General features: G+C 47.6%; 5 protein-coding genes across 5 annotated transcripts; 2 read left to right on the forward strand and 3 right to left on the reverse strand.

Annotated features, from left to right (window-relative positions):
* Positions 1–282: 282 nt before the first annotated feature.
* On the reverse strand, positions 283–1,445 carry N7506_003662 (GPR1/FUN34/YaaH-class plasma membrane protein; the record flags this gene model as incomplete). The annotated part of the gene is made up of 7 exons (XM_056952957.1): positions 283–423; positions 481–656; positions 707–775; positions 831–884; positions 937–1,037; positions 1,093–1,182; positions 1,246–1,445. The coding sequence occupies 7 exons, from the start codon at positions 1,443–1,445 to the stop codon at positions 283–285; spliced, it is 831 nt and encodes a 276-aa protein (XP_056814649.1).
* A 3,969-nt stretch (positions 1,446–5,414) lies between these two features.
* N7506_003663 (uncharacterized protein) lies at positions 5,415–6,599 on the forward strand (the record flags this gene model as incomplete). The annotated part of the gene is made up of 1 exon (XM_056952958.1): positions 5,415–6,599. One exon carries the CDS (start codon positions 5,415–5,417, stop codon positions 6,597–6,599), a length of 1,185 nt encoding a protein of 394 aa, XP_056814650.1.
* Positions 6,600–7,452: 853 nt separating this feature from the next.
* Positions 7,453–8,198, reverse strand: N7506_003664 (YwbE family protein; the record flags this gene model as incomplete). Its single annotated transcript, XM_056952959.1, has 2 exons — positions 7,453–8,094; positions 8,163–8,198. 2 exons carry the CDS (start codon positions 8,196–8,198, stop codon positions 7,453–7,455), a joined length of 678 nt encoding a protein of 225 aa, XP_056814651.1.
* A 1,423-nt stretch (positions 8,199–9,621) lies between these two features.
* Positions 9,622–10,439, forward strand: N7506_003665 (uncharacterized protein; the record flags this gene model as incomplete). Its single annotated transcript, XM_056952960.1, has 2 exons — positions 9,622–9,997; positions 10,048–10,439. The coding sequence occupies 2 exons, from the start codon at positions 9,622–9,624 to the stop codon at positions 10,437–10,439; spliced, it is 768 nt and encodes a 255-aa protein (XP_056814652.1).
* A 905-nt stretch (positions 10,440–11,344) lies between these two features.
* Positions 11,345–13,187, reverse strand: N7506_003666 (uncharacterized protein; the record flags this gene model as incomplete). The annotated part of the gene is made up of 3 exons (XM_056952961.1): positions 11,345–12,421; positions 12,473–12,958; positions 13,017–13,187. The coding sequence occupies 3 exons, from the start codon at positions 13,185–13,187 to the stop codon at positions 11,345–11,347; spliced, it is 1,734 nt and encodes a 577-aa protein (XP_056814653.1).
* Between the last annotated feature and the right edge of the window lie 1,666 nt (positions 13,188–14,853).

The following is a 14,853-nucleotide window of genomic DNA, read 5'->3' on the forward strand; positions in this document are numbered from 1 at the left end:
GACGAAAGGTTCTTTATATTATTGCATGTAGAAAGGATAGGCAACGACATAGGCATAGTAATTAAACTTGCTTCCAAGCAACTTCTCGTGTATGCCCTGGTCCCTCACTGTAACCAGCCTTTCGGAAGACATCCAACGTTAGAGGTGAGGGTTTCATGTGAGCAATGCTGGATTGAACTCCAAATTGGTCAGCTGTCACACTAGCTGGCTGATTCCAAGTCTTGTTTCTGGGCGCTATTTAAAGTTAGAAAAGATGGCATCATTTGAAGTTTGATAAAGCACTCACTGCTTGTTCTGTAGATCCCAGAATCTGCTTAAATCGCCAACAGGCAGCGAAAGAGGGAAGCCAACAGAATCGAGTAACTGCGCCGTCAATAGGTAAAACCCAAGCATACTTGCACAAAACAGAGCAGCGCCACCGCCCTAGTCATAGTGTCAGTGAGATTGAGATACCAAAAGTCGGAAGATTAGCAGACTTACCACTGTCAACCGGTTACCCGCGACGGCATCTTCCTTTCCAAGTTTCCAGTAGGCAGCAGCCAGGAGCGTGAAAACCAAGATCAGAGATGTAAATATGGCCACATAAACTGCATTCGTTCGAGTTGCGCACAGCGCGTAGATCAACATGAGCAGGCCCATGAACAGAAAGAAGAAAGCTGTTCAATAAATCAGTATTGCAAAGCAGCAGCTATTGATTTAGACGTACCAAATGTGTTTAAGAATTCAGGGCTGTGAAGGCCTGCTAGAGTATCCATCGTTGATGGGGAGTATGGAGCTATGGAGCCGTGAGCTTAGGCTCCGCGCAAAGAAGGATCGAATGTGGTGCTTACCCGCAGAATTGAAAGCCGGAGTCATGCTTGCACCGAAAGCCAGACAGAATGCGCCTGGGTATGTTAGCATGTCATAAAAGATGGTCTTGTGCATGTTCAAACATACCCAAATGTCCGAATACCACAGACGAGAACGTATTTCCAATGACGAACTCGAGGATACTGGAGAGAACCAACAGCACTCCGCCAAAGAGAATCAAAACTCCGCTATGACTGGTCAGTAGACAAACAAAAAAGGCTTGGGGTAATAGGATGGTATTACGTGAATGCAGCACCACCTCCTGTCGCGCCCCTCCACGCCATCAAGCAGCAAGACATGGGTGTGGTCGTCAACACAAATGCTCCCAGTCCACTATCATCAAATTTGTCAACATTCAGCATTCAGTTTGGCGGAACTACTGTGCAAATCACGTACAGTGGAGTCGGATTACCCAAATTCTTTGTGAGAGATGTCTGGCGGTGCATCATAGGGTTCAGGTAGAGCCTCTCAAACTGCTCCGCGGACAGGGTCACAGAGGTTGGAACCTGCGTCAACCCAGGCATTCCGCCATTTTCGAACTGTTGAGTCTTGGACTTGAAGAGGTGATCCTCGGTGTCCGTTTGATTGATTGTCATGTTGCCGGTGTGGGTTTGAAATTGTCAAGATAGATGAGTGGACAATGTTGACTTCGAGTTCCTACATCATTGCGATCGAAGGCTTGCATTTATACACCCGTGGACGTATCTCATGAACATAGGGGGAGTATTGGTAGACTGTTGATCCAGCTTTCCAAACCGCATCGGATACTGCGTCGGCAGATTTATTATGGCAGCAAAGCACATCGGAAGCTGAATCGGAAGCTATACACAGCAGATCATCATCATCCACAAATCGCGGGGAAACCCGGGGCGAAATAAAGTTCAATCCACTGGATTACTGTGTCCAATTCCGGGGTTTGTGGGAAAATCCAGGAGCGAAGGGAATCATGATGCTCGTCCAAGCACTCAATAAATGTGCCAGGGCTATGGGAACAAACCTTAAAAATGAGAAAAGTTGCGGAGCCAGTCCAGTCCCCCTTGTAGTCTGTGGATGACATTCAACATCCTCTGTTCATCTGAAATATTGGTGGCAAAAGCTTAAGCTTGCCCAGGTGTGGTTGTGCTAAAAATCCATACCAACAACCGAGGGCACAAATTGAAATACTTAAATATGGAAGACAAAAAATTCTTCCTCGCACCCACATCTAGAATTCAAACTTTGCTATGTGAGCAAGTATGCGATCAAGCATCGCTTCACTGTCCAGGGTATTCGACACATCCAATTCAGAACATCTTGCCAAATAGAGAGCAAAAGGTGACTTGATTATTCATCAAAGCACTGATGGTTGAGTGGTACAATACCTCTCTTCCATGTTTCTGATTCCAAATCAGATTCAGGTTAAGAGGTGGCCGGGGTTCGATTCCCCGTCAGTGCAATTCTTTTTTCGGTCTGTATTTTGTGGTTTCGTAATCAATACTGATTGATGTGTTTATTTATGAATGCTTTTGTTTTATTTTTGTTTTATTTTTTGGTGGAAGAATAGTAGATACAGCTCTGGAATTTTCCAAGAGGGGATTGAGTAGTGAAAACGGTGTAAATTTGACAATCTCCATGTACCAATTCACTGTGAAGATTACCTGGTCTTTGTCAGGTACATATTATACTGAGTAAATCGCCCTGGAGCATTACTGGATCTAAATGAAGACTCCGACCTGGGGTTTGCTGAGGCAAATCATGCCTGTACTCTTTCCGGGTGTTTTTTTTTGGTTTCATCCGGTGTTGTGGAAGAAATTGCACTGGAGCTTGAGGTGTATGGAGTTCTACATTTAGAAAAGGGAGTTCTGCTGAACATAATGCACATTTGCAGAATTTTCGACATCAATAAGCACTGATGGTTGAGTGGTACAATACCTCTCTTCCATGTGACCGATTCCAGTCGTTCACAGGTTAAGAGGTGGCCGGGGTTCGATTCCCCGTCAGTGCATCGTTTTTTGTCGACCCCGATCCTCCGTGCGTGTAATTAACGCACCAGAATTTTTTGGTCGTAAGTTAAAAAATATCACCGTGCTCTGCATTGAATAATTATACGGTGGCTCTATGGTCAAACTAATACCACTGTTTGAAATTTCTTAATTACAGCAATGAACAAAGATATATACACCTGCACCCCGTTGGTCGAAGATCTGCCATTGATCAAATTTGTGTACTTCTCCACATATGTGACTGATGGCTTGATGATAGGAACACAAAGACACACGGTAAAATATTGAATTATGTGGTGGAAGGAAGAGGGCCCAAGGCACTGTGGTGTCAAGGTGCAATGGGTGCAATGGTAGAGCCCTGCTGGTGCCTAGGCTAAGGATCCATGTGGCTTGCTGAAAAAGAATGGAGAATATATTTCCAAGGTTGGGAATATGGGTTGGAAAGGGGGGATGGTGCCTAGGTGTGCTTGCTTAATTTCAAGGTCCAGGGGCTCGCCCTTCTTCCTCTTTTCTTTTCTCTTCCGTTTCCAAGGTTGGAGTCAGCAGCAACGCACTCGATTTTTTCGGTCTGTCAAATCGTCAGTGGCTCACAGAAAGAGAAAAGTAAAGGCCATCCAGGCCAGCTAGGCCACCTAGGCAATATAGCTTTCAAACTAGCTATTTCAGAACCTCCAAAGTCGTAGCCACGGAAAGCGCAGGGCGCTGACACTTCCAGGCTTGATATTAGCTACCCAGGTGGTTGATATGAATGACAGCGCATACTCTTCCATCACTGGCTGCATTCAACCACGTCATAATTTCAGTCAAGTAGGAACCATTTCCATACCTTCAAGTCAATACCCATGTTATTTTGGTGAATTCTCCTGCTCGAATCGTAATGCTTTCCGATTCCAAGGTCTTACATAGATTGACATTGTGCTATATAAGCTGTCCAAATGATATATCTAGCACATACGACCACAGGGTGTGGAGAACAGGGCTTCCCGTCCGCTCAGCCGTACTTAAGCCACACGCCGGTGAGTTAGTAGTTGGGTGGGTGACCACCAGCGAATCCTCACTGTTGTATGTTTTTGTCATTTCATTTTTTTTTTTCAAAACCTCCCACATCGAGCTTCCTTCACAATCCACTCATAGCCACCCACCTGGATCTACTCCCTTAGACACAAGCCCGGTTGAAATGACTTGAACCAAAAATTTTGATTGATCAAGAGTGGTCAAATCTTACCTCTCTCGATTCTTCCTTTCCAAGAGCTGCTCAGTTTTATGTGTTTCAATGAGTGGTTTCAAACCACAGCCCGGGAGGAAAGCTATATCTGCATTAATACAGAGTACTTTGCATTTTATGCCGGGGCAATTCCTCAATATGTACTCCGTATTCAAGAGCAGAGGAGGCAAAGCCAACGGATCAAGGACATCCGAGTAACTAGGATTCTCCATCGAAGTTGTATCTATGCGTACTGAGCCACATGCCACAACCCTTCCTATCGATCAAGAGCAGTACATTGCCTTGGACTATTTTGGGTATATAGGTATCCAAATCCGGTGGGGTTAGCAACATGTGGATCGCAAAATGCTTTTTGATGGATACCAGTGAGCTTAGAATGTTATCTTTTCCTGTATCCAGAATCGTGATCTGAAGATTACGAAGCGCTTATTGGGTCTGAATGCTGGTCTATGTTTTTGCTGGGGGTACGCTCACCCTTGCTAAATCGGCCTCTGGTCAGCCGTGCTCAGGCGACACATACCTATTGCTCCTACTCCAAGGTTGTTCCCCCGGCCTTCCGTCCGCTCTGCGAAAGTTCAAGATTCCCCACGATTCATCCAAATATTGCTTTCGATCTTCTTTTGTTTCTGTTTGACATCAAGAGTGAATAGGGAAATACACGTGAGATGCATGAAAAGAACAATTAATGATTTGTTGTCCAGTTGTGTTTCCGAGGTCTCGGAAGCAGTGAAAAGTGCAAAAAATGAACCACAAAAAATAAATGCACTGACGGGGAATCGAACCCCGGCCACCTCTTAACCTGAATCTGATTTGGAATCAGAAACATGGAAGAGAGGTATTGTACCACTCAACCATCAGTGCTTTGATGACATAACATCCATCTTTTCGGGTCCATGATCCAACTGATTGTGGAAATATCCTAATTTGTTCCTGACACCCTAGGTTCATCTAACCTTGCATACATTCCACATCTGGAGAATGCATTTTGATTACGGCCAATTCCTGGATTGCAGAAGGAGAATATATCCTTCATACTTGAAACCTTGGGGACCTTGATCTGAAGCGTTCGTGCTCCGACGTTGCATCTTGGGTTGGTTCCCAATTCAAAGTGCCAGGTTGCGAAGATGTAGGGGTTATACACTGAAAGGGCCTTCATGTGTGTAAACGTGCATTTTTCCAGTATTAATGTACATCTACGAAGTACTATCGGGAAATGTGGTAATAACTTCCAACGTTCCAACCTCGGAAGGGTTTAGCATGCGGGCCTGCCGCCCCTTGTTGAGAGCGGGGAGCTACTTAACGCGTCCAGTGCAGCTTGACGCGTCCTGATTTCTACCACACCCCAATCACCACCCAACATGACTGCTACTTGGCCACAACATGCTCTGGACGACCGCAAATTCGCTGATGTATTTCAACTAGCCCAAACATTCGAATTACACTGCGCAAAGGTTTATGACCATGCTGTCACCCACCCCGACTGTGCGCCTTCCGCCGACTACGTGATGCAATTGGTGTCTCAGGCATATCGCGCGGTCCACAGTCTACACATGCAGAAAATTGCTACCGAATATCTGGACACGGACACCGCGACGGCGGCGCTGGAGAAGAATGCAAAGGAATATCACGAGCGTTGCGAGTTATCGTCTGCCGATAAGAATGAGCCCATGGAGGCTTGGGCCGCAGAAGAGCCGGCGCAGGCTGTTCCAAGTCTGGGGCTTATGGATATCCTGACCGAAGAATTTGACGAGGACGATGAGGAGGAGGACGAAGAATGGGAAGAGTCCGACGAAGAAACGGACGAGGACGACGAGTACTACGAGTATTGCGAGGGCTCGGATTCAGACTCGGAGATGGAAGAACTCGCCGAAATCTCTGAAGTTGAACCGGTTAATCGATTGGAAGGAACGAAACAAGCTGGCGAAGCGCCAGCGCAAAAAATCACCAAAATTCCCGAACCACAGACAACCGCAAAAGAAAGACCACCTCCAATCTCGATCTTCAAAGATCAAGCCATGCATGACAGGATTACAGCAGCGCTACAAAATTTGTCGTTTACACAAGCCGAGCCTGAATACGCTCCCTTGGCACGAGAAGAAACTCACGTCGACGGTCCACAGACGGATAGCACTGCATGCTCCACAGATGAGCCCGAAGAGGCTCCGCTGGCACGAGTGTTAACTCACATCGACTGCCCACAGATAGACAGCACCGCGCTCTCCAAGAACGAGCCTCAAGAGGCTCCATTAGCACGACTGGAAACTCACATCGACCGCCCAAAGACAGATAGCACTGCCTACTCCGCAGGTGATGCACACAGTGAAGCCACGGCCGTGCAAACCAAGTCTCACCAGCAGACAGTCCTTAGTCACTCCGTCACAGCACCGGCTGACAACGTGCGAAAAGCCAGTCCCGACTCGCCTGGTCTCCACCGAAAATTCTCTCTGCGGTCGTCTCCTAGTGGTCTTTCTCGGAGACTCAAGACAGTGTGCCATAAATATGCGGGAAGAGTTATGGTGCCTATCCGTGGAAAGGCGAATTGAAATCCGACAGTCACCCACCACGCTCGATATCATACCAGCTGTTCTTCAAGCTGTGTATGCTAGCGGGTGTAAATTTCCTCCAACCTTGCCATCTCAGCTCACCCCGCTCGTCTATATCCCCACTCAGAAGAGCGATAAGATCTTTGCCGCAAATCAGGGAAAAGCATGAACAATCTCGGCGAAAGCGTTCCGGACAAGCAGATATCACTGTTCGCGTTGACGCCCTTGGACTGGCTTGACTGATTCCTCGCCTCCGCCACGCCATGTCACTGACTGCTCCAACTTCCTCTGCCAACTCCCAGGTGCCATACAACCCCCCATGGAGATGGCAAAAGCAAGAATGCCAATTGTTGGTAGTGGAAGCATCATAAAAATTCATGATGACAGGCAAACTCAATCCTTCAGGGAAGAATGTGCCTGTTCTACGCTTTTCAAAGACAAGCGACTGTGTTTGCAACTGATTTTTGAGTTTTTGGATTTGATTTGGACACCGATGATAGTCACTTTCAACATCCGCAACCTGGCTCTCTTCATGCGTCGCAGAAATCGCATGCCGGAAGGCCTAGCGCCATGCGTTGATTATTAGACAGACACGCCCGGGCGTGGGTTAGTACCCACGCCAACCTCAATTTAATCTTTACCTTGACTACTCCGTACCAAGGTTGCTATCTATGGACACTCTTTCCGAGCCGTAAAGCTGAAGCATCGCACTCATTTTGAGAGGTATCATTCATACTCGTACACAATCTATCAATCAAACCCGTGGACGGTCCTGTTCAATTATTCTGCATGATCTCGACGGCTGAAATGTAGTCCAATTCTGTGGTTGTTCGACTATTCTAAAATTCACCAGTCACTCTCCGAAATGGCCAGCAACGTGGTGCGCCACAGCAGCTTCGTCGCCCTCAAAGTCACCACACACAGGACATTTCAGGGAACCAGGTTTTTGAGCGGCAGCGCTTGCATCTATCGTACCCGCATGGCTTTCCTCCACTGCCACGCTATGCTCAGACTGCGTCTTTTTACCCTTCTTCTTCCCCTTCGCTGGACGTATGTACATATCCAGTCCAAGGGGCTCCGCAGAAGGCTCCTCCGGTCCATCGAGACGCATATCACGCGATGTAAACCGATTGCGTCTCCCACTTGAATCGCCCCCCTCTGATCGTACTTGGATACCGGGCTCGCTTTCTTGTGCCCCCTCTGCGCCTCCATCTATTTCCCCAGTCGGCTCACCGCTCCCGATGCTCTGCACCCTTCCGACGCGCCCGTCTGTAAGACGCACTTTGACGCCTCGTGGGTGATCGCCACGCGTGAGTAAATCGCTCACTGTGCCTGATACTGTGCGCCCTGTGGGCTGGTCGGCTTTGAGAATGATGTTGACGGATGTGCCGGGGGTAATGGCTTTTGAGGGGGCACGCGTGGGTGGGAGGGACGCGACCCCCCGCGTCCGCCCCGCCCGCCGCCGTGGCCGCCCCGGCGTTTTTGACCATACATTCTTTGCGATATTAAGGGCGCAATTTGAGATGATTGAAAGTGGGTTGTAGGTGCAGGTATCTTGAGGACTGGCGTGGCTCGAAACAGAATTTTTCCAAGAGCCATGTGGTGTGGGTTCGGTGTTGTCGGGTAGAGAGATTACCTGGGAACATCAGACTTTGAGTCCGAAGAATTTACATGTCGATTCCATCAAAATCGGTAGGTGAATCATGGTTTTTTTTTGATGTTTTTGTTTTCATCTGCGAAACACTCTGCGCTTTCCCTGGTGATTTTGATTTATCATGCTAGCGACTACCTGCGACATCTCCATATCTTCTGGATGAGCTAGCTCATGAATTCCTACTTCTGAGCTATATCACTACTAACAATGGAGGATCGAAAGGCTTGTTCCCCATGCGGATAGTAATATCAATGAGCCCAACCAGGTGTCTCCCACATCTCTGCTCCAATCGACCTTCAGCAGAATATGCGATTTCGTCATGCCTTCTGTTGAAAGCTTTGACGATTATTCTTCGACTGCGCGTCCAGCTCCCAGGGACAGGTCATCTCCTATGGCCGCGGCCTCGGAAGTTGGACCGTTGCAATCAATGCTTCTCTTGCCTTAGTATCCAAAATTTGCTTGCTGGACTACTGTGCGCATTCCGATAATTTCGAAAGACTTAAATATTCCACCAGACTCATACCGCATCTCCGGCTGCCATCGTGGTCCCCGCAGTCTGTTTGTGAGTGGTATCGCTCTGATGCAACTGACCACCCAAGAGAGCTGCAGATCACTGAAGACTGTACTCCACATTTTGATACTATGTATAACCTGGAAATCGATAAAGAACTACTGCTCAGGTACGATCGTCTATCGGAACCACAATTACTCACGCACTCCATAGATATCCGACTTTTCGTACCCTTGGGGAACTTCAAAGTAACGCGCGGGCCTTTGGTTCTCGCTTACATTACTAGCCCCCAAAAATTTGGGGCGGCCCCCGGCAAGGAGTCTCCACAATACCCACAGAGTTGAGCCCCTCGGCTGTGCATTGGGGTATTTCATTGGCCCAAGAAGGATGTCTACCCGTATAAGGGAAAGATCGTTCGGCATGCGGACCACCAAGGCGGAGTTCGGTGGGTGCAGACAGATACAAGCACTCTGTATTCAGTGTCTCGATTCACTCACAAGACCTCCTTAGTGCGTATCCATGTTGTGAGTCATGGATCTCTTCCAGGGTTGCTCTAAGGTTGACTGAAGACTTGGCAGTAGGGCTAAAATGTATACAGCCGTTGTTGTCTATTCTGTATTTACATCTCAATACCGCCCCCGGTGCCTACAATGTAGCGATCGGCGAGTGCCATTTTAATATCGTTGCATTTCAAACAAGCTAGCTTACTAGTCTTGCATGCCGCCTTTCTCGCCCGCTCCTTCTCCACGACCGCAAGGATTATTGTTGTTTCCCCATTGCAACACTCCCACAACGCCAATTCCACCCCGCGTCCCCTTGTCGTTAGTCCGAGGATCTCGAATTGTCTCTCAGTCGCAATGTCTGATGACTACGTGAGCGGATACGCCATTCGCCGGAATAACACATGCGAGTCCAGTGAAACCCTCTGCACGAAAGGCGGCGCGACATGGGGTGATTATCAGGCGTGTTGTCCAGGGAATTCTTTCTGCTTTGACTCCGACACTGGTATTCGCAATATCATATGCTGCGCAAATCAAAACAACTGCACCGCGGTTGTCGCGGAGAAGCCGTCATGTGCTGATCAGAGCTGGAATTTATTCGACTGGGATGGTTCTTTCTGCTGTGACCAGGGACAGTCGGGATTTCATGTTTTAGACAGAGTCTTGGTCGGTTGCTCCGAAGCATTAAAGCCAGGAAATGATAGTTTTATCGATTTGGCAACAATCTCGACGGGTAAGTACATTGAGTATGACTGAGTATCGAAGTCGCTGACTTATTTTTAGGTACTGTTACCGCGACGTCAACATCAATGTCCTCTACTTCGACCTCATCATCGACCTCGTCACCATCAATCACATCAACCTCAGCAGCGGAATCAGATAGCTCGAGCGGCTCCTCTACCAATACGGGCGCAATTGCTGGTGGCGTTGTCGGCGGCGTTGTCGGTGTAGCTGCTATAATTGCTATTCTCTTTTTCTTCATGCGACGCCGGAAGCAGCAAGACTACCAACCACAAGCTCAGGTAGAGTACGGGCAGCATAGCCAACCACCATCTTCTACAATGTATTCTGAAGTTGGAGATGGTCTACCTCGAAAGGAGCTTGACGGCCAAACAAGATCGGAGATTGGTGGTACTCATATTAAAACACCACAAGAGTTGCCGGCAAGCCATTAATTATGCGTTGGCTTGAGCTTCCATTGATATTTCTTTGGAATAATTGGCAGAACAAGTTTGCTTGAAGAGAGGTGCATGGGCTTTTTAATACACCACGACCCTGCATTGTTGCTGTGACACTGCGGGAGCACTTGGAAACCGGCATGGAAGGCGCAAAAGTCCAGTAGCTAAGAGGTGTGCTAATGATGGAGACTTGAGTACCTATATACCCTTACAGAATGGCTTAGACAAGATGAATATCCCGCAATTTCTATGTTTGTCTCAATCTTTGGCGATTCATGCCGGCCCTCTTGACTTTCGCAACCGATCTGAAATCCTTGAAAAACAAAATTTTATTCAGACTCTCTTGCAGCTCTGAGCACACGACCAGACTCCATACAGTAATTTCCTTTGATGGTCCACCTGAGAGAATTGGTGTTTTGAACGGTCGGAGGTCAATTAAGGCAATTGGGGTGGCTGGTTGGTGCGTGATGCGGATGTCGGCCCGGTCCCGAGGGCCGAAAGCTTATGTTAGTAGGCATGCCGACCCTTGACGCTAGAAGTACTGCAAGTTCTAGTGTTTCGATTTGAGGCTTTCATCACTCGACCAAAGTTCCAGTGAGGAAACGGGTAAGGGTACTACGTAGTTTGAAAGTTGGCTTACAATGGAAACACCTGAGAAAGAGCCTTGGAACGGGATTCAGAATAACCCCTTTACTCCGCACACGACCGTTTATCCAGATCAGCCCATTACCAGAACATCAGCAACCCCAATTTGATTGCATGTCATCATTATTCAACTTCCATTGCTTACTGCAGGTCGAGACTCGAATTTGAAGTATTGACACTTCAGCTATGGAGTATTTGCAAGCCTGTAAGAACCAATTCATACCATGGCTGATCAAAGTAAGGCAATCAACGCATTTTCACTGAAGATATTGGATAGTTTGCCAGAACTGACAACGCGGGCCATCGATTCGATCATGGATAAGCCCGAATGAATCCAAGTGGACATCCATCAGCAGGGCCTCTGACCCCTGTTCAGGGAAATCTGGAGTGAGCTTGGACTTCGGTTCACCGTAAAGGGTAAAGCTGGTGATCCAATCCTGAATCGCCAATGCCACAGTGACATTGGCCACTGGGCGATTGAAAAAGATGCTGCCGAGTGTGGATCCATTGTAATAGAAAGTGTATGGAATGTCCTCAGCATGAAGGGCAGGTGGAATGTTGAACTGATATGAGTAGGTCTGGTTATCATAGGCCCGTCGGAGGTAGTCACCGTTGCAGTTCAGACTCCAGTCTCCAACAAAGAGAGCCCATCGCTGTACCGGATCTGTGTAGCCATATGATCCATCGTAGATCGGTGGATACAGGACGTCCGTGATGTACTTGGCTGTTTCATCCGAGACTTGAACGAAATCTCGCACCGCCTTTTCGAGTATGTGGGTATCGTTGGAATCCGGACCCGTGAACAAGAGTCCCTCATCCTCGACCCGCGCGATCATGACTTTTACATCGTGATCGAATCTGCCTTCAAGCAGAAGCTTTGCTGGGGTATCCGGCACATAGCTTCCATCTACCACTTCGCCGTAAGCAAATGATCCCCAGAAAGGAGTGTAATACACCTGGAATGTGTTGGCTGCAATCAATTTTTCAGAGGGCAGCTTTCGAGCCTCATCAATTGTTTCCACATCAAGAAGAGCGAGGAACTGTTCTCTTGTGGCCTTTTGCTGTGCCTCAGTAATGTGAGGGACCCAGCCGGTACTTTGGACGACTGCTTGTTGGAACGGCGCGGGGCCCTTGTCGCCCCCATACGCTGTGATGTGGTGAACAATTGAGCCGGCACCTGCGGACTCTCCCATGACTGTCACTTGATTGGGATCGCCGCCAAAGAGATGGATGTTATCAGCAACCCATTCCAATGCAAACCGTTGGTCGTGCAGCCCCAAGTTTGCGATTCCATCTTCTTCGATGTTGCCCGCAAGGAAGCCAAACACTCCTAGCTTCATAACAATTAGCTTCGTTTCTGACATGTATGACATAGATTGACTTACCCGGTAGTTGATCTCAACGAAGACAATCCCATCTTCGTCAATCATGCTTCGTTGAATCAGTCCAGAGGCATCATGTTCGGCCTTTTCCTCAGAGACCTGGCCACCACCATGAATCCACACTAGCACAGGTGCCAGTTGCTCGTACTCTGATCCCTTGTTGTTGTTCTGGTCAAAGATTGCTTTAGGAACGATGACATCAAGGAAAAGACAGTCCTCGGTAGTACGTCCATCTGCTGAGAGGGGATTGTATGGATAAGATAAAATGTTGGTAGAAAGCTCGAAAGCTGTATGATTCCAATAGCTCGACAGCCACTGACTTTGGAGAAGGGCCCACACTGGCAAGGCACCGGGACAAACTCGGCCGACGTCGCCGTTTTGAACGTGTGTCCGGTTCTTCTCGGGAGCCACAGGCAGCTTCCATCGTAAGTCATCGAGCGGTGGGGCAGCATAGCGGATGTTGCTGAAGTTGTAGAGATCATATTCTTTCTAGACAAGAGAAATTGATCAGATCTGAAGTAAGCTTCGCGAGTTCAGATGGTCTCACATTGAATGAAATCGCCTGGTGCAACTCATAGCCTAGATCCACCACGGGTAAATCACCACTGGGCAAGACGGTGGCAGCGCAAGCTGCCAGAAGGGCGATGAATGAGAACAAAACAGCCATCTTCGCTTTGTAGAAGATGGATAGAAAGAAAAACGGATTCGTTGTCCGCATTGTGGGTCTTTGGTAGACGCAGAAGCAAGAAGTATGAATGATACCGAAGTGCAAGGTGGGGGTGAGAGGAAATGAGAAGTACAAGAGAAAGGAAATGGAGACAAAGGAGAAGGACAGACTTGAAGCATATGTTAGGGGTTCGAGCCCAACCTGGGGCAGACTTGTTTGTTGACTCAAACAGTACCTTGTATCTAAAAGTCTTATTAACACCCTATGTACAATATGGCAATTTTTGGAAGAAATAAAAAAGTGGGTTTGCGATGCTCTCCGGGAGTCAAGTGATTGGATGGAGGCAGTTCCTCATGCAAACACACTGTTTGCTTCAGCGTGATAAAGAGACAGCCAAGCCATTCGGAATAGCCTACAGGTGTTGAAATTGATCAATTCAAGACATATTACTTTTCAGAGGCTTTGATACGGTCTAGATTGAGTATGACTGCTTCTTTTCTAAAATTTCCATGGAATTTCATATTTTGTCTGATTCTTTCTTTATTCAATTTCGCTACACTCCCGGTAAGCTCGCCTCAACCTTGGAACCGCACTGTACAAACAACTACCAGCGCCTGGGACAAAGGCTCTCCTTCTGTGTGCTTTCATGCAAACAGGTTCCTCCGTCACACTTGGTTAGGTAATTCCTGTCCAACATTGGGGGGTTTGGAATGTCGAGTTTGCGGCTATCAACAAGGTGGTGGGCTCGAGGTAGGATGCACTCGTCATTGAGGGGACAGCATGATATACTATAGCATCTCAGCGTGCTGGCTGTCAATAGGTTGATATTGCGTGGACTAAAGAGTCAATGCCAATCCGAATCAGTTGTTTCAGATCATTTCCCCTTATCGGCAATTCCATTGATTTTGCTTGCAGGGTTGCAGACAGGGATGCAGACTCATCGACCTCCATAGACCATCGTAGAAATTATAAAGCAAAAGTGTGTACATATGTCAAGTCCTCTAGCTGTTATCCCTCTTATCACATTTCCGCAGAAATAAAAGAGATACTCCGTACTGGAATCCTCTGTTTAATGGACTGACGTAGTTTTCCATGGAATGTTTGCCCGAGGAGACAATCACTAGCGCTTCCACCTTAGCATTGACCCGGTTCACTTCCTGCATATTGAAATCACATCGTCTTACCCCGTACTCCGTACATGTTCTCTAGAATTCCAAGATTATGTGGACTGGTGGATCAAATGATTTAATGGTGATTGGTCAATCTCAGTACCATTTGCCAGATTGGGTTCTAACATTGAACAAATGCACCGTACGGAGTAGTTCGAATTACTTCCAAGGTTCGTTTGCATGATCCTCTCCACATTTCAATGATTCAGATGACAGAATTCAAAGGGAATAGGCGCCCCACTCCACATTTCAAACCAATGATTGGCCTCTTCTCAACATCGCAGCCTTGGACAAAGGAACGGACGTGTATTGAGACTTATGGAGAGCAGACTTCCTAGAAAAGCTTCGAGCCTTGACTTTTCAAGATAGCTGCGCTTCTGACAACCTACTTACCAGAGCCTGTGGATGACGCTTCTCAGAGCTGGTGCAGCAAGTTGTAGATGGAGAGCTGCTCCCTTTATCTTTCATTGATTTGGTGGGGGAGTGTGGGCCAAACCAAGCCAATGATGGTTAGCCTTGATGAACTTAAGCTGATTAGTACTAGCCTC

This window comes from Penicillium brevicompactum (genome assembly GCF_028827555.1).
Source record: "Penicillium brevicompactum strain IBT 35665 chromosome Unknown utg000002l_segment0_segment0, whole genome shotgun sequence".
In the NCBI taxonomy this organism is placed as follows: Eukaryota; Fungi; Ascomycota; class Eurotiomycetes; order Eurotiales; family Aspergillaceae; genus Penicillium; species Penicillium brevicompactum.